Source organism: Culex pipiens, chromosome 2, assembly GCF_016801865.2.
Source record: "Culex pipiens pallens isolate TS chromosome 2, TS_CPP_V2, whole genome shotgun sequence".
Classification (NCBI taxonomy): Eukaryota; Metazoa; Arthropoda; class Insecta; order Diptera; family Culicidae; genus Culex; species Culex pipiens.
This window is the reverse complement of record NC_068938.1, coordinates 117928154-117948356: the sequence shown is the minus strand read 5'-3', so window position 1 is coordinate 117948356 and position 20203 is coordinate 117928154. Positions and strand designations below refer to the sequence as shown.

Genomic DNA, 20203 nt, shown 5'->3' with positions numbered 1-20203 from the left:
GGAAAAATGTTTATCTTGGTCGCCAGTTTCGATAATAGCTGCAAAATAGGTTTTTTCCTTGTTTTTTTTTTATTTCAAATTCATCTGGAAACATCAACTTTATTCGTGTTTATCAAAACCGTTTTCGTGGATTTGTAGCTAATTTTTAGTTTCAAATTTGAGATTTTTTTTAAATCATAATCAAACGCAATTTTAACTAAACTCACATGATCATGCGTATTTTTCCTTGAAAGCCTTATTAGTCACTTATCTTTCACAAACCGGATAACAAAAGTTGGGTGAAACAATGTCAAGTAATGGTTTTGGGTCATTAGGGTGGTTTCGGCCGCGTCAAAATGGGCCATAATATGGCAATTTTGTCGATTTTGCAGAAAAAAAATAAATAAAAATATATGTATTATATTTTTATTTATTTTTTTTTTCTGCAAAATCGACAAAATTGCCATATTATGGCCCACTTTGACGCAGCCGAAACCACCCAAATGACCTAACAAAAATTATGTACAAACTATTTTGGGTAGAGAATCCCGAAAAATTTAAGCCGATTTGAACACTTCAGAGTTTGGTCATGCCGTTTGCGTAGGAAATTGTTGTATTGGAATACCGTAAATATAACATTCTTATTCATCAATACACTTAAGTCACTTAGCAGAATATTGTAAGATGTTCAATAATTTGTCAACATGTTTTTTTTACAAATAAAAAGAATATCAAAATCCAGCTCAGGAATTTTGATTTTTATCCTGAAATTAATTTAAATAGTAGAAGGACAAAAAGGGAATAAATATCACAGAAATTTAAAATTTGTAGTTTTATCTCTACACCAAAATTGTTGAAACATTTCAGAAATTTGATGTAATATCATGTTTATCCTGCAAATTTATTGTGGATGTTATTTGCTACAAATCCACGTAAACAGTTTTGATAAACACGAATAAAGTTGATGTTTCCAGATGAATTTGAAAGAAAAAAAATAGGAAGAAACCTATTTTGCAGCTGTTATCGAAACTGACGACCAAGATAAACATTTCGAGCCAAACATTTCATTAGGGCACAAAACCAAAAACCGCGATTCGAGAAAATCGCTTGCAAAAAGTGGACAACTTGTTTCAAATTCTATTTAAAAAAGAAGCTTGACTGATGGTATTTTTACTGATGATACGATAAAACACATCATTATTCTCAACTCTGCTCAAATGCTTCTTAATTTTTGTTGATTTTCGCAATGAAACTCATAATTTTAAAAAAAAACGTTATTGGGCCCTTTTAACTTTCCAACTGTTGTTCATAATGGGCACTTTCTATATGCAATTTCGTAGAGAGCTGAAAGGGCACTAAAGCGCTGTCACCGGATTGTTGTTTTGAATGATGTTTACGGGCCCTTTTGTTTAGTTAGAAATAATGAGGAATTCAGTAGAAATTTTGATTATTAGTGAAGTTTTGTGATTGGATAGTATAGATAAGGTATCCCGCATAATCAAAAACCATCGGGGGAATAGTCCAAACTATATTACTACTAAAAGAGATGTAGTTACCACATACTTAACTATTATCATATAGTTACGGCACTATACAAAACCATAACGAAACTGATCGTCAAATGATGACGTTTTTATTGAAGTAAATCTAATGATTCTAACTATTTTTGAACTATTTGGGGTACAATAACCTTACACTAAACAGTTCGGATTGTTTAGACAACGTGACTCAACGAAAAAATGTACAAGTCCAAATAGTTCAAACAATTTATCAACTTTATTGAGAACAATATAGCAAAATTCCACAGATTTTAGATTTTTATAGTCCGAACCTGTAAGAACTAAAAACCTACTATAAATGCTATAGTAGAACACAATTGATGGCGGCCACATTTTTTTCGATAAGTTTGTATAATCCAAATAATTTGTCAACTTACATGAAGTAAAATTACTATACACCATACTATTTTGAATTAAAAATTTCTATAAGTCCAAATAGTTCAAACAATATTTCAGCAGTATGGAGTACAATTACAGTTTGTTATATAATCCAACTATATGTTAAACGATTGGTACAAAAATTTCAACTTTTATCAAGTAAATTGATCACAGTCGATTCCTCTGGATGATAGAGAACCTTCAACACCCCCACTTCTCCTCAGATTATCAGAAAACTCCCCAAAAGAAGAAAAATGTTACGATGGCTCATGAAATTGACTTTCACTATTCCAGAAAAAGTAGGCATGCTGTTCTTACCATACACCAAAAATATGTGTACTACATGGTGGACTATTACTGTTCACTATAAAATGAGTCAATTGTTTGGACTACTTGGACTTATCGAAAAATACTTGCCCCCGAGCTTGCTCCCTTCTAACACAACATGTCACCAAAACCACTGAAAAACCACCAACAGATATAGATCAATCGGATAAGGCGGCAGCAGTTCGGCAGCAACGTAAATAACATCACATATAATGGCGGTAAACATTCACCAACTATCGATAGAACTTAAAAATCAAATTTGATTATATCCGAAGTAGTTATCACAACAATTGTAGGGTTCATTTTTGCGGTCTTTTTTAAAGTGTCGGCAAAGTAGTGTCGGTAAAGTAGTTTTTCAGAAACTATATAGGGAATAGTCAATTTTTTGGGCAATGACTATTTGACGTAAAATCCAAGTTTATAAAAATATTTACATATGTATGAAAACCTCATATAGTTTTCTGCCTAACAACTAATTTCTCATATAGTAAAATCGACCAAAACTATTTTGGGAATGGAATTAATGGTTTGATATATCGTACATATATAGTTGGGTTACAATTTAATGAATAGTAGAGACCATTTGATAAATAGTTGAGTAACTATTTGTCATAAAGTAGTTATATAGTTCATGACTATGCGGGATGTGAAACATAAAAATTCTTCAAAAATGTACTGAACGCAGCCGCGGGACCGTATTAAATATTGTTATTGACGAAGTTTTTCTCTGCAGAAATCCTTGGTGAAAAGTAAACCAAACTTTTTTTTGAGGTGAATTAATGTTAAGAATGTATGAAAAGTTCACTTTATAACACAAAAAGTTCCTCAAGTACGAGAACCTAACGAAAAATAAAAGAGCACATTTGAACTTTTTTTTTGGTTTGCAGTGAACATGGTTATGTGCCCTTTTATGTTTTTGATTTTTTCAATAGGAAATTGTTTGTTATCAATCTGATTCTTGGATGGCATGTAGGGAGTGTACTAATGAATGGAATAGTGGAATAATCCCGAATGTTTACGTTTTGGTTTTGTGCCCTAATGAAATGTTTGGCTCGAATTTTTCCATGATGTAGGATATTGAAGACATGTTTAAGGAACTCGAAACTGATGTTTTGATGAAATAACAACACAAAAAATCATAATTTCAGCAATTTATTTAATACTTTTCATTATATTAGCTTAAATATATTGTATAAAAACTTCAAAATGAGATAAAATTAATTTTTACCGATAGAATTTTTCGATAAACAGTTTCGCTGACTCGGGATAGTCGCCCCAACAAGCTCCAAAAAGAATTACCGAGGTTCATTCAAGTTTTATAAAAATAACCTTTAGACAAGCCGTGACCGTAGATCGTTCCCAGCACCTTCCGTTCGAAAACTCCAAGGGCTCGTTCGTCCTCTTGCCGCAGCGTCCAGGTCTCGTGGCCATAGAGGGCAATCGTTCTAATCAGTGTCTTGTACAGGGTCAGCTTCGTGGCACGTTGCACTCGATCAGATATCAGGGTTTTCCGTAATCCACGGTACTTGTGCGAGAGTTAATTTAGCTTCGAGTTCATCCGTGTTCATCTGAATCTAAACAAAATTCGGATTTTTTTCGAGCAAAACAATGTATTTGGGTCAATGTGAGTTTGTAAACGTCAGTAAATGTTTACATTAGGAGAGATGCTTGATTTTTCGATTTCAATTCTTCGAGTTTGAAGATATTTTCCCTCCTGTGCTGCAAGTTTACGCATGAAAAATGAATTTTGGTAATCTGGGGTGTTAGTTAGTTTGTTTATGTCGCGTTGGGGCAGTGTTTGATTAGATAACTTTTTCGAAACAACCAATGCCCCATGGGTTACCTATGTACATAGAACATTTTGAAAATGTAAGCGAGATTTTGTCGCATTGTCGATCTCCTGCCGGACATTTGAAAAGGTCTTTTGTATTGCGTATACGTTTAAAAAGCAAAATTCAAGCAACACATTTTGAATGAACCAATGTGGATTTAAAAACAAGCAAGCTATTCAACTCATTCTAAATAGAAACCTTCGCTGACGTGAACAGAATCGAGTGTGTGCAGGGCCCCGGCGATGGCCTGATATGAGCTACCGAACAACATTGGCAATATGGCGCCGTTTGTTTACAAGCATGAGATTGTTTGTGGACGAACCGAAAAATTTACATTTTTGTAAAAAAATCTATAACCATTGTGCAATAACATTAAGTCTTACAAAACAGACAAAATTTCGTTAAATTCTAGACCAGAATTTGTTTTATTTTTATTTTTCAATTTAAACCGCTTTTATCGCGATTCTGATCAGGATTGCACATCAAATCATCGTGCCTTTAGTGTATTTTTAGTTTTCACATCGATTCGCTGTAGATTCGTGTTTAAATTTTGAAACATCAGCCATGTGCAACAATTTCCACATCACCCGTGCGGGAAACCGATAATAGGGAAATTCATGCGTTCCAAACGCATGGGGGGGGGAGGGGGGGGGGGCGGAAGGTTTGAGATTTCCAAAAATGGTCCCATAATTAAAAATGGGATTCAATACAGCACAGAGTTAAAAACATTTTTTTTCTGACAAAACAGAATTTTGTTAAATTATTGCCAAAACCAAAAACCAAACCACATTCTTCAATTAAGTGCGTTTGGGTCAACTAAACCAATAACAATGATTATCTCCTTTTGCGGCCAGCTATTGTTATATCGTTTGAGTTTTAGAAGGTTACCTGCAACGCCAACCTCCTGTGGCCGAATGGTTACGGGTTTCGCCTCATAAGCGGAAAGTCATGGGTTCTTCTCAGGGTGGCAGCCTTAGGTTTAAGTTCAGAGGTAGCAGCAACCGTATGAGTATAAAACGGCTGCTTCACGTGCTCTTCTAGCATGTGATCAATCTTGGGATATTCCTTTGCGCCTCTTCCCAAAATACTTTCCTCGTGTCTTCGCATGTAAATAATGCCCAGCCGATCGGTATTGCACTGCAGTCCAGTCGCTTTGTCCAGATCAGAGACAATTGTCTTTACAAGACCCCGCGCGGCAAATAATAGCTGCTGGGAAGAGCTTGAAAAATGACACGAAAAAAGGTGCAGGTGGTTATGTTCTACATGACCAATATGACAAAGAACTTTGTACAAAACTCTAAAAAGTAATTCTATTTTTATTTATATTTTTTTATTCTTTGCCAATTTATTTAATCATTAATAATTAATTCTAATTTAATGTTTGCAATTATTGGCACCTCTGTGGAAATAAGTTAATTTCCAAAACAAGTATTGTTCGGAAAATGAATTTTGATACACATATAGCCCAAATTTGTATGGTTCCGTAAATGTCCTCCCGGGAGAACCTTCACCAGGGCAATGGCCACTCCGAGTGTGGCCAACCCTGTCAAAATGGCCATTTTCATTACCAGTACCAAAAACCATGAATTTTGATACCCATATTGCCCAAATTTGTATGGTTCCGTAAATGTCCTCCCGGTAGAACCTTCCCTCAGGGCAATGGCCACTCCGGGTGTGGCCAATCCTGCCAAAATGGCCATTTTCATTACCAGTATCAAAAACCATGGATTTTGATACCCATATTGCCACAATTCGTATGGTTCCGTAAATGTCCTCCCGGGAGAACCTTCACCAGGGCAATGGCCACTCCGAGTGTGGCCAACCCTGTCAAAATGGCCATTTTCATTACCAGTACCAAAAACCATGAATTTTGATACCCATATTGCCCAAATTTGTATGGTTCCGTAAATGTCCTCCCGGTAGAACCTTCCCTCAGGGCAATGGCCACTCCGGGTGTGGCCAATCCTGCCAAAATGGCCATTTTCATTACCAGTATCAAAAACCATGGATTTTGATACCCATATTGCCCAAATTTGTATGGTTCCGTAAATGTCCTCCCGGTAGAACCTTCCCTCAGGGCAATGGCCACTCCGGGTGTGGCCAATCCTGTCAAAATGGCCATTTTCATTACCAGTATCAAAAACCATGAATTTTGATACCCATATTGCCCAAATTTGTATGGTTCCGTAAATGTCCTCCCGGGAGAACCTTCACCAGGGCAATGGCCACTCCGAGTGTGGCCAACCCTGTCAAAATGGCCATTTTCATTACCAGTACCAAAAACCATGAATTTTGATACCCATATTGCCCAAATTTGTATGGTTCCGTAAATGTCCTCCCGGTAGAACCTTCCCTCAGGGCAATGGCCACTCCGGGTGTGGCCAATCCTGCCAAAATGGCCATTTTCATTACCAGTATCAAAAACCATGGATTTTGATACCCATATTGCCACAATTCGTATGGTTCCGTAAATGTCCTCCCGGTAGAACCTTCCCTCAGGGCAATGGCCACTCCGGGTGTGGCCAATCCTGCCAAAATGGCCATTTTCATAACCATGAATTTGGATACCCATATTGCCCAAATTTGTATGGTTCCGTAAATGTCCTCCCGGAAGAACCTTCCCTGGGGCAATGGCCACTCCGGGTGCGGCCAATCCTGTCAAAATGGCCATTTTCATTACCAGTGTCAAAAACCATGAATTTTGATACCCATATTGCCCCAAGTCGTATGGTTCGATAAATGTCCCCGATAGAACCTTCCCTCAGGGCACTGGCCACTCCGGGTGTGGCCGATATCCTACCAAATTGTTCCCAATCATTTCGGTATTCCGGTGACCGTTATGGCAACCGTCAATATCTTCTTGGACCTCCCTCAGGTTTGTGCACCACCTGTTTCTTTCAACGTGTGCGTGTGTGTGTGTGAGCAATAAAATTCCCAACGTAAGGTCCGTCTTTGATGAAAGTCTGATGGCTAACTTTTAGCTTAAATAGTTGGCACGGCATCCACGCAACAGAAACAGAATGTCACGCCGAGGGCATGCGACGGTAACGCTACATTTTCGAAAGCTTTAAGACAAAGTCCTTTGTCAAAATTGTCACCGCGGTTCTAGCGATACATAGCGCACAAGGCACAAGGAATGGAGTTTACAGCATCTGGATGGAACAGCACTTTTCCTCTCAATAGGAACTGTTTTATAGATCTGGCAATGCTTAATAACAGTAAAAATGGGTAACACGATACAATAGTCCTTGTAATCAGGATTCCGTGTCTTAATACTCAAACAGAAAAAAAATACCTGCAAAACAGTTCCAACTGTCAAAGTTAAAGTGAAATAAATAGCATTTTCCCGAGATTAAAAATGTTGCATGAGAATATTGGTCGGCTTCCAATAAAAAAATATCCAAACACTATTTATGAAATGTTGATTTTTTACATTCAGGTCAAACAGTCACTCACATTTCAAAGCAAGATATTGAATAGTAAATCAAAAAGGACCTGAAACATCGCACAACGGGGTTTTCTCTTCTCTTTATATCTCCTATTTTTGTTTTGCTCTACTGATTCTCACTTCTTCATTGATTCTTCTTTTTAATATCCATCGTTTGATTTTGATTTTACTAACCTTCATTCTTTTATCTCTCAAAGATTTTCCACTCTTTTTTACCGATTGATACTCTGCCCATGTTCGCATAAATGTCCCATATGCAAAAACAGCAAGCTGAGAAAAACGCATTTGAAGTTTGTCCCATACATAAGTATACGTGTTCAGTTTTCGCGAAAAAACTGAATTTCCTCCTGATTTTTAGAACAAAGTACTGGATGTTATAGGCTCTTTTGAAAGAGCACACGATTTTGAACCAAACTGCATCAAAAACTCAAAAACGATGAAAATGCATATGGGACATTTATGCGATCAGGGGCAGTAACTGCTGTAACAAATTTTGTTTTTTTTTTCCTTAAAAATATTCTTTTCCTTAATGTACTAGTAATACCAAGTCTATTTATCATTTGCCTAATCTTTTTTGATTTTCTTCTTTATTTATTTATTTGAATGATTCTTTATCTGCCCTAAAAAACATCATTACTATAATATAAGTCGGTTTTTTAATCTTTATTTATTGACTATTGTCTGTTTTTACATCTACCACATGAATTTTATTCTTTAAAATTCAATCATAATTCTTTTTTTTTTATTCTTAACTTATTTTTATTAGGTCCGTTTAGGTGCTATGACCAGGTTAGGACCGAGGGACGGTTCAAAATAATTTAGAATACATTTAAAAAAAAGATTTCTATTATCCGCCGTATTTGCCGAGCATGTAACTGACGAGTCTCAATTGGTCCACGCGGGTCTTGCAGGTCTGGAACCTGGCGCTGTACTCGTTAAAAATGTGCCACAGTCAGTCGAACTGTAGAGCACCTCCTCTCCTTCCGCCGTGATGGTAGCACCGGTGCCGGCGCCGGTATTTACTTGACTGCTTCCTGCGGGTCGAGGGCGATCTTTTGGCTTCACTTCCAAGACTGTGCCCGGCAGCGGAGGGAACTCCGCCGGCGTGAACGCCGGAACTGCTGGACTCTGCTTCTCCGCCTTCCTTGCTGGCGGTTTCGGTTTTGACGCCTGCTGGCGCCTCTGGATGAAGTCCGCACGCTTGGGGCAGCTGCGGTCCGTGGCTTCGTGGGCTACACAGCAGTTGGCACATCGCTTCGGCTCGGCTTCTTGGACTTTGCACTCGTCCGTCTTATGGGGACCCCCAAAGTTGTTGCACCTCCCCTTGAGGTTACAGTTCCTGGTTCCATGACCCAGCTGCAAGCAGTCCCTGCACTGGGTCACGTTTGGCCGCTTGTTCCGGTAGGCCTCCCACCGGATGATAGTGCTTGCCACAACTTTCATTGCAGAGAGTTTCTTCAGATTGGTGTATCCCTTGGGGAAGACTACAATGTACGGAGTTTCGTCCACGGTGGACTTTTCCTTCCGCTTGATGGCATGCACCTCCAGCGCGTCCAGCTTGAGATCCCTCTTCAGCAGGTACTTGGCCTCATCCGATTTCAGTTCATCAGGTAAACCACGAAGAGCGACCCGGTGAAATCATTCGCTTCTTCGGTCGTGGGTCTAGAATTCACTTTCTTCTTCTTGAGGAGCTCTTGCAACTTGTCAAAATCATTGACAGGTCACCTTGGTTCCAAATCGGGTTAGTTTGTAAATCGGGTCGAAACCAAATTTAAAACTTTCCTGTAAGAAAGGTCAATCATCATTCTCTTACTATTGGTTCTTGGTTTTATATAAAGTATATGGGTCATTCCAGGTCAACTGAGTACACTTTTGGACTCGACCTTCACCGATTTGGACCAAACTTGGAGGGAACGTTTATCTATCGATAGTTAACAGAAATCCCAAGTTTGGTGCTGATTGGACCATCCCTCTATTTTTGGCACCGCCCTCTTTTTTGGCGATTTTCTAAAAAACTTTTTTTTCTTTTAATCATAACTTTGCAACTATTTGAGCAAAAGACTTTCTACAGGTTGCATTTTATAGAAAATTGTCCAAGGAATTCGATAAAAATAAAATTTTAACCCTTAAATGCCCACTAATATTACATTTTATCGTTTTAAGTATAAAAATTCAGTTTTGACCAATTGATTATATTTTTATTTTTTTTATTTTATCGCCATCGTGTTCCCCGGACAATTTTACATAATAATCAATATAGACTTCAAACTAAAATGAACTATTGGCGAGATACAGCGATTTTACTGAAAAAAGTTTGATTTTGCGCAGCACTCTGTCCTATGAATTCAAATCCGAAATAAGTTTCTCACATATAAAAACCGAATTATGCGAGATTCATTCCTTTTTGTTGAAAAGTACACCATGAACTTCCGAGTGCTGCGCAAAATCAAACTTTTTTCAGTAAAATCGCTGTATCTCGTCAATAGTTCATTTTAGTTTGAAGTCTATATTGATTATTATGTAAAATTGTCCGGGGAACACGATGGCGATAAAATAATAAAAATAAAAATATAATCAATTGGTCAAAACTGAATTTTTATACTTAAAACGATAAAATGTAATATTAGTGGGCATTTAAGGGTTAAAATTTTATTTTTATCGAATTCCTTGGACAATTTTCTATAAAATGCAACCTGTAGAAAGTCTTTTGCTCAAATAGTTGCAAAGTTATGATTAAAAGAAAAAAAAGTTTTTTAGAAAATCGCCAAAAAAGAGGGCGGTGCCAAAAATAGAGGGATGGTCCAATCAGCACCAAACTTGGGATTTCTGTTAACTATCGATAGATAAACGTTCCCTCCAAGTTTGGTCCAAATCGGTGAAGGTCGAGTCCAAAAGTGTACTCAGTTGACCTGGAATGACCCATATTCTTTTTTACTGTCTATTGTTTTCAATCTTCACCTTTTTTCAAACAAGTGAGGTTTGAGCCCTTACTCAATTTATGGAATGGTTAAAGGATTAACACAAATATTATCATTGTACTTTTGGTAAACTTTTATAACATGCTTAGGACCAAAAATTGTTACAAAACACCGCGACAAAAGAAATAGCAATATATAAACACGACTCAACACTAGGAAAGATTTCAGGAGAACCAATACACAGTAAATAACAATACACAGTAAATAACAGTTAGATTTTGAATTCAAGCTATAAATAATACATTTTTCGTTTAAATAAATGTTGATAGGCACACTATAAATGGTTAGGCGCTTATACTTACATCAATCCCTACTCAATGTACCACCCCCGGCCGAGTTAAAATGCGTAACCGGAAAAGAAGGTGTACATTAGGGTGGGTCATTTTTTTCGAAAGCGGCTGAAATAAAGTCCATCTTGTAGAGGGTACCCATAGGGACTCTCATACCAAATTTGAGCTCATTTGGTTGAAAACTGGCTTGTCGCTGGGGGGTTAAAGTTTACATGGAAATTACTATAGAAAACGCGTGCTTTAGCTTCAAACGCTCCTACAAGCTAAGCGATAAACTTTAGTCCACACTTACACTAGGTAGCCGTGCCGTGGGTGGTCCAAGGAACATTTTTCTCTAAGGGTTCATGGTCATCCGTTCAACCCTGAGCTTGCGCAAAGCCGAAACATCCGGCGACGCCGGAATTCTTCAAAATCTCAGTTTTAACGGTCAACAAACTATGACAGAAGCATCGTTTGATTGAATAAAAAACGCGACGCCAAACGTCAACTCACTGTTTGGAAGCTAATGTGAGGGTTTGCCTTTTGGTTTGCGCTTTTCCAACAAAGTGTTTTTTCTTGAAAAATAAAATGGTTTGCAATAGGCAATTTGAAAATAAACATGGCCTCCGAACCCGAGTTCGTCGTTGAGCGGGTCGTTGCGAAGAGAACCCGGCGCTAAAAGGTCCAGTTTCAGATCAAGTGGAAGCGTTGCGAGGATCCCGAAAACACCTGGGAACCGGAGAAAAATCTCAACTGCCAGAGTCTTCTGGAGAAATCTGCACGCGAGGAGGGCGAGAAGCAGGTCAGCTGCGACAAGCGAACATGGATCGGGTCGAAGAAGATGGGGGGCCCTCCGGTGATTCCGGCCAAACGAACTAGGGCCTAAAACGGATTCGAAAAGGTTACGTGGCGAAGAAGTCGGAAGGAGTGCCCGAAGAGGATGGCGAACGGCCGTTCCAGGTTCGTTGGAAGGGAGTCGACGAGGTGGAACTGTCCCAGTCCGGGATGGTCCGCCTGCACGTACCGGCGCTGGTGATTGATTTCTATGAGAGCCATATCATCAACGCGGCCAAGATAAGCATGCAGTAGAAGTTAAAGTGATACAATCATGAAACTTTAGTAAAATAACTTTGTTTGGTCTAAAAAATAAAAAATAAAAAGCTATACTATCTTAGTATGTTTCTTACAAATAGAAATATTATCAACGTAAACCGATGCTAACCGCTTCGATAAGGTCAATGATTCCATGCGTTGACCGTTAAAACTGAGATTTTGAAGAATTCCGGCGTCGCCGGATGTTTCGGCTTTGCGCAAGCTCGAGGTTGAACGGATGACCATGAACCCTTAGAGAAAAATGTTCCTTGGACCACCCCCTTAAGTGTGGACTAAAGTTTGTCGCTTAGCTTGTAGGAGCGTTTGAAGCCAAAGTACGCGTTTTCCATAGTAATTTCCATGTAAACTTTAACCCCCCCAGCGACAAACCAAATGAGCTCAAATTTGGTATGAGAGTCCCTATGGGTACCCTCTACAAGATGGACTTTATTTCAGCCGGATCCGAGCACTTTCGAAAAAAAATGACCCACCCTAGTGTACATGCCTGGCACGAACACTCAAAGCGTGTTCTAGCGTGTTGCTCATACTGACTCAGAGCAAGGGTGAGATAAAGGTGTAAGGGCAGTGCGTGTTCGTCGGGAACCTAGTGCATAAGATCGGTCAAGGCCCGTTCTTACACTGCACAGTGGTCCGAAACCGAAATCTAGCGTGACAAAATTGATAGCGGCCACACGTTAAGATTTAGAGCTTTGGTATTTGGGACATCTTTTGGTATGGTGGACATTAGGGTGGTCCAAATTTTAGGGTGGTTCAGAATTTTTATTTTGGCGGGATGACGAGATAGCGCTTTGGTGTCTTCAGAAAAGTTGTAGGGAACACCATTCTGAGCAACTTTGCTGAAGAGCACAAAGCTCTATTTTCAAACGGGAAGTTTCTAGAGCCATTTTTGTAATTTAGGTTGAATTGTTGATGAAAAAATTAGTTATTTGAATTTATCAACTCAGGCTTGTGTCGCAGCGAGCGTCTTCTAGACATTTGTAGAGCTTATCAAAACACACATTTATCTTCCAAGAGAGCAAAAATCGGACCTTTTTAACGAAAGTTATAGCCAAAATACGACGAAACAGACGCCATTTTGAAATGTGAATAACTGTGCACTGAAAATTGTGAATTGCGAACTGCGACAAGTGAAGCTCTGTTCATATAATTTCTTTTGTGGCTCCATAAAAAAACAAATCCTCAAATCACACCATCAATCAATACTCTATTGCTTTTCCGGTTTTAAATATGTGTATCCTACTATTGCAACACCTAATAGCAATCAAAGAAACATAAAGAGTGGAGTCACAGCCCTATCTTCTACCAGTTCTTCTTTTGGAACCGCGGCCGCATCTACTAAGTTTGATAACCCATCGAACGGTTCAATTGATGATAACCTTAAAGCTCAGGTACTGGCCGAAGAGGAAGCAGCGATGAATCAGTACAAGGTATATAAAGATTTTTAAAGATTGATAGAGATGGGCATTACAAAACTTTACATTTATTTCAGTCGAAAGTGTCATCGCCAATAGCCGGTGGCAATAGTGCAACAATTACCAACCCATTTCTGTCTTCACCTACTACTACTCCAAGTGCAGTCGATTTGTTCGCTGGTGTCGATGTTCAGCCTGCACCAAGCGCCACGATTAAAACATCCGATGATCTTCTTCAACTCGGCAATCCCTTTGCAGACATGTTTGGCGCTCAGCCAGCACCAGTGGCGGCTGCTCCGATCGAATCTCTCGCCTCCGTCAACGACTTGTGGACAAGCAATGGTAATTACATTAAATAGTTTGTATAAAAAATCTGGATTTACAGCTATTTCTTTTTTATCTACCTTTCAGGCTTCAATAGTACACCAGTTGCAATGGGATCACAGCCAGCACCGGTTGCAGCTAATTTGACCGATACATTTGTTTCAGAAAACAACTTTACGTCAGTTTTTGGAAATAAAGATGCACTCGGTAAGTAAATTTTCTGTATAAATACAGCGTGATCCATTAATTAACTAGGCAAGCTAGATGTGAACTCTAGTCTATCAAAAGAAGTTCTTCAAAACACCATGCTTAACCCAAACGGTGGTCGCATCATTTTGTCTACAAACCTGATCTATGGCTAGGGCGTCCAATTTTCCCGGGTTTTGAATTTCCCGGGAAACGGGAAAAATATTTTTGGAATCCCGGGAATTCCCGGGATCCCGGGAAATTTTTGAATCAGTAATAAAATCTATGTTTCATTATATTTGTTATGTTTTCAAGCTTAAATTCATAGAATTAGCTTAATAATATCAAATGGTGATAATCCTTTCACTTCAATCTAAACAAAGACGACAAGTTTTTTTTTTAAAAAGGTCCAATAAGCTTTTGTCTTCCATGTGTTTATAAAACTTATTTAAAAAAAAACTTTAGAATTCTTTTAATATTTTTTTCTTTTATATATATTTTTATATGATATGACTAAAACAGCTTAAAAAATTTATTTTATATGTCTAAAAAACAAAAAAAAGGACAATAAATAAAATGATAACAGTCAATATAAAATTTTAGATAAGTTTTGAATTCATTGTTCTATATAAAACATATTTTACAAATTATCTTCAAGTTACTACCGCCAACCGAGGGAAAATCAGAATTACAGTGTAAATATGTACAGGAGATTTTAGAACAATACATTTGGAAGTACATTTTTTTTGTTCTGTTCCTGTTTTAACCGAAGTCATCCAAAACGTCATGCAATTATTTTTTGCTTTAATAGCTGTATTTATTCGTTACATTTGTACTTATTTGCCCAAGATGCCGGTTTTTGATTATAAATACGTAAATATATCCGCAGGCCAAGTGCGAATGATTCTGATGATACCTCTTCAGTTGACGCTCAGGCGAGGAACATCCTGGAAGGAGCGTCACTGACTACGTCCGTAGTCCTGTTAGATCATTCTTGATCAGAACAGTATAGCTCTGGTTCCTTGCAAGTGTCCTATTTTCTTACCTCCACGTTGGCTTGGTTTTCATGATGACCTAGCTGGTGGCCTGTGGAAACGGATCGTAAACCTTTGACCACCGCGGGTCAGAGTCGAGACGGCTAAAAGAAAGGGGCGCGACAATGTGGGAAAGGGAAGTAATTTGTGATAGTAGACGGTATTGTTTTGATTCGCAGTATGTTGAGTCAACTGCTGTGGATGTACCTGAAACATCGCACAACGGGGTTTCTCTTCTTTTTCGAGAGCCTGGAGCTTATTAGAGAACGGACATCTCAGGCCTGAGGTGCCAATCGAGGTACCGGAGCTGTCAAACGAAGGTGCCTATCGAGCAAAATCCTTTGTGACGGTTCTCGTGCTTCGATTGGTGTTTTTGATTTGAGATGTCCGTTCTCTAACGGGCTCCAGCTTCTCTATCTACCATCTATATTCTGTTTATTTTGTTTCACTGATTCTCTAACACGCTTTCTGTTTATTATCGTCCTTTTTATTTTCGATTTTACTTTCATGATTCTCTTGATTCTCTCAATTCTCAACGCTTTTCCACTCTATTTACTAATTGATGCTGCTGTAACAAACTGTCTGTTTTCCCTTAATTTGGCAGCGATGTCAATTTTGTTTATTTTTATTTATCTATTTGAATAATTGTTCATCTGCTCTATAAATTGCCCTTCTACAATCTTAGCTTGTTTGTTGCCTCTATTTATTAACTATTGTTAATTTCTTTATCTACTTCATAAATTACTATCTTTTTTTTTTACTATTGATTCTTCAAATAGTCTATTTCTTTCACTGTCCATTGTTTTCAATCTTCACCCTTTTTTAAAACAAGTGAGGTTCGAGCCCTTACTCAATTTTTGGAACGATCAAAGAATTAACACAAATATTACTATTGTACTTTTGGTAAACTTTTGAATAACATGCTTAGGTCCAAAACATTGTAACAAAACATCGCGACAGAAGAAATAGCAACAGATTAACACGATTCAACATTAGGCAAGATTTCAGAAGAAAATAAAACACAGTAAATAACAATTAGTTTTTAAATTCAAACTAAAAATAAAACAGTTTTTGCTTTAATGAAAATTGATAGGCACACTATAAATGGTTAGGCGCTTATACTTACATCAAACCCTACTTAATGTACCACCCCCGGCCGAGTTAAAATGCGTAACCGGAAAAGAAGGTGTGCATGCCTGGCACGAACACTCAAAGCGTGTTCTAGCGTGCTGCTCGTACTGACTCAGAGCAAGGGTGAGATGTAGGTGTAAGGGCAGTGCGTGTTCGTCGGGAACCTAGTGCATAAGATCGGTCAAGGCCCGTTCTTACACTGAAAATTGCGAATTGCGAAATACGTAAATATATCCGCAGGCCAAGGATTGATACCTAAGAGCATGCAATGGCACTGACCTTGTTGCGTGCTCTTCGGTTGACGTCCACGTAAGGAACATCCTGGAAGGAGCGTAACTAACTACATCCGTAGTTCTGTTAGATCATCCGAATTATCTTGATCAGAACAGTATAGCTCTGGTTCCTTGCGAGTGTCCTATTTTCTTACCTCCACGTTGGCTTGGTTTTCATGATGACCTAGCTGGTGGCCTGTGGAAACGGATCGTAAACCTTTGACCACCGCGGGTCAGAGTCGAGACGGCTAAAAGAAAGGGGCGCAACAATGTGGGAAAGGGAAGTAATTTGTGATTGTAGACGGTATTGTTTTGATTCGCAGTATGTTGAGTCAACTGCTGTGGATGTACCTGAAACATCGCACAACGGGGTTTCTCTTCTCTTCATTCTCAGCTACCACCTATCTCCTATTTTTATTTTGCTCTTCTGATTCCCAATTCTTCACTGATTCTTCTATTTAATATCCAACATTTGATTTTAATTTTACTAACTTTTGATTCACTTATCTCTCAAAGCTTTTTCACTCTTTTCTATCAATTGATACTGCTGTAACTAACTTTGTTTTGTTTTTTTTCCTTAAAAATATACTTGTACTAGTAATATCAAGTCTATTTATCATTCGCCTAATCTTTTTTGATTTTATTGCGAATTTATTTATTTGAATAATTCTATAAATTATCATTACTATAATCTATGCTTGTTTTGTATCTCTATTTATTAATTATTGTCTAATTTTACATCTAATACATCTAGCTTCTCATTTTTATTCTTCAAAATACGCTCATCATTCTCTTACTATTGATACTTGATTTTTATAAAATAAATTCTCTTTTACTGTCTATTGTTTTCAATCTTTACCCTTTTTTTCAAACAAGTGAGGTTTGAGCCCTTACTCAATTTATGGAATGGTTAAAGGATTAACACAAATATTACTATTGTACTTTTGGTAAACTTTTGAATAACATGCTTAGGTCCAAAACATTGTAACAAAACACCGCGACAGAAGAAATAGCAACAGATTAACACGATTAAACATTAGGGAAGATCTCAGGAGAAAACAGTACACAGTAGAATAACAACTAGTTTTTGAATTCAAACTAAAAATAAAACAGTTCTTGCTTAAATGAAAATTGATAGGCACACTATAAATGGTTAGGCGCTTATACTTACATCAAACCCTACGTAATGTACCACCCCCGGCCGAGTTAAAATGCGTAACCGGAAAAGAAGGTGTGCATGCCTGGCACGAACACTCAAAGCGTGTTCTAGCGTGCTGCTCGTACTGACTCAGAGCAAGGGTGAGATGTAGGTGTAAGGGCAGTGCGTGTTCGTCGGGAACCTAGTGCATAAGATCGGTCAAGGCCCGTTCTTACACTGAAAATTGCGAATTGCGAAAATACGTAAATATATCCAGTCTTTAAAAAAAATAATAGAGAAAAAATTTAATGCACTAGGCACCTGTTAATTAAAATTATAATATTTTTTCCAAAAAAGCCAATTTAATGCTGAGATTTTCTTAATACAAATTTTAATTCATTTTATTGTTCTACTAATTTCAGAACCAAATCTGAATTTCCAGACCAAAATATGATTTTTTTCAATTTCGGGAATTCCCGGGACAAATTATAGAAAATCCCGGGATTCGGGAATTCCCGGTTTTGGAAAAATCCCGATATTTTTGTCCCGGGAATTCCCGGGATGGACGCACTATCTATGGCCTTGCTGCAAAATCTGTTATAAAAGGTAACATTTTTTGTAGAATATCTTCTATGACAGATTCTGCAGGCCAAGGATTGATACCTAAGAGCATGCAATGGCACTGACCTTGTTGCGTGCTCTTCGGTTGACGTCCACGTAAGGAACATCCTGGAAGGAGCGTAACTAACTACATCCGTAGTTCTGTTAGATCATCCGAATTATCTTGATCAGAACAGTATAGCTCTGGTTCCTTGCGAGTGTCCTATTTTCTTACCTCCACGTTGGATTGGTTTTCATGATGACCTAGCTGGTGGCCTGTGGAAACGGATCGTAAACCTTTGACCACCGCGGGTCAGAGTCGAGACGGCTAAAAGAAAGGGGCGCGACAATGTGGGAAAGGGAAGTAATTTGTGATTGTAGACGGTATCGTTTTGATTCGCAGTATGTTGAGTCAACTGCTGTGGATGTACTTGAAACATCGCACAACGGGGTTTCTCTTCTCTTCATTCTCAGCCACCACCTATCTCCTATTTTTATTTTGCTCCTCTGATTCCCAATTCTTCACTGATTCTTCTATTTAATATCCAACATTTGATTTTAATTTAACTAACTTTTGATTCTCTTATCTCTCAAAGCTTTTCCACTCTTTTCTATCAATTGGTACTGCTGTAACCAGAGCTGAAAATGTCAGGGGTCCTGACGCGAAAATCGGCGACGCATACACGATTTTTTCAGATCCATTCACTGAACCGCAAAACCGTGACATAAACAAACCCGACTCAGTCGTGAGTGCCCTAGCTCACTGAGCAGCTGCAATTCGAGGCAGTAGTCGACCAACGCTCATTCGACGTTGTACGCACACACTTAAAGAAACTAGTTTTTACACAAAAAGTTGGTATTTATGCGTGGAAATGTTATTTTGAATATAAGTTATGGTTGTTTTAAGTGTTTTGCACAGTCTAGAACCATTCAATTGTTTAAAAATAGTTAAAATAGTGTTTAGAGAGGATTTTACGAGTCAGTCATACGACACGAATTGAGTGAGTGTAGCTCATTTTTTCAAGTCTCTCATTCTCCAGCAGCCGACCGGCACGAGTCAGGCGGCAGTGGTTGAACGGACACAGTAGGCTTACAGTTAGATGCTAGCAGTGAACTGACATTTTGGTTTGCTTCATGTGTACGCTGGGTTGGAAACATTTTGCAAGCCTGGCTGTAACAGACTTTGTTTTGTTTTTTTTTTTCTTCCTTAAAAATATACTTTTCCTTAATGTACTAGTAATATCAAGTCTATTTATCATTCGACTAATCTTTTTTGATTTTATTGCGAATTTATTTATTTAAATAATTCTTTATCTGTCCTATAAATTATCATTACTATAATCTAAGCTTGTTTTGTATCTCTATTTATTAACTATTGTCTAATTTTACATCTAATACATCTAGCTTCTCATTTTTATTCTTCAAAATACGCTCATCATTCTCTTACTATTGATACTTGATTTTTATAAAATAAATTCTCTTTTACTGTCTATTGTTTTCAATCTTCACCCTTTTTTCAAACAAGTGAGGTATGAGCCCTTACTCAATTTATGGAATGGTTAAAGGATTAACACAAATATTACTATTGTATTTTTGGCAAACTTTTATAACATGCTTAGGACCAAAAATTGTAACAAAACACCGCGACAAAAAAAATAGCAACAGATAAACACGATTCAACATTAGGGAAGATTTTAGGAGAAAACAATACACAGTAAAATAACAATAAGTTTTTGAATTCAAACTAAAAATAAAACAGTTTTTGCTTTAATGAAAATTGATAGGCACACTTTAAATGGTTAGGTGCTTATACTTACATCAAACCCTACGTAATGTACCACCCCCGGCACGAACACTCAAAGCGTGTTCTAGCGTGTTGCTCGTACTGACTCAGAGCAAGGGTGAGATGTAGGTGTAAGGGCAGTGCGTGTTCGTCGGGAACCTAGTGCATAAGATCGGTCAAGGCCCGTTCTTACACTGAAAATTGCGAATTGCGAATATCTTCAATTCAATTCAATTCAATTCAATTTTTATTTCACCAGTTAGCAATGTACAATGAGTTCAATTTGTTGACAAAATAGAGCTTTGGATTTCCTTACAGCTATGAATTATTGCTTAGAAAATTAAATATGCGATTTTATAAATAGGAGCAAAGAATAAACAAAAGCAGGGAAATCAAGCAAAAAACCTACTTCACTTGTTAAAGATGGGGGATAGGAGAAG

The 20203-nt window shown here is 37.9% G+C and overlaps 1 protein-coding gene across 3 annotated transcripts in view; it reads left to right on the top strand.

The window, feature by feature from the left end:
• LOC120417922 (phosphatidylinositol-binding clathrin assembly protein LAP) overlaps positions 1 to 20203 on the top strand; it is a 54357-nt gene that overhangs the window by 28698 nt on the left and 5456 nt on the right. For 2 of the 3 annotated variants that reach the window (XM_039580157.2, XM_039580160.2), the window contains exons 8-10: positions 13142 to 13310; positions 13373 to 13637; positions 13707 to 13826. In XM_039580157.2, the coding sequence (XP_039436091.1) occupies positions 13142 to 13310; positions 13373 to 13637; positions 13707 to 13826 (554 nt within the window). The remainder of the gene's footprint in view (positions 1 to 13141; positions 13311 to 13372; positions 13638 to 13706; positions 13827 to 20203) is intronic. The other variant, XM_039580158.2, reaches the window with a different exon arrangement.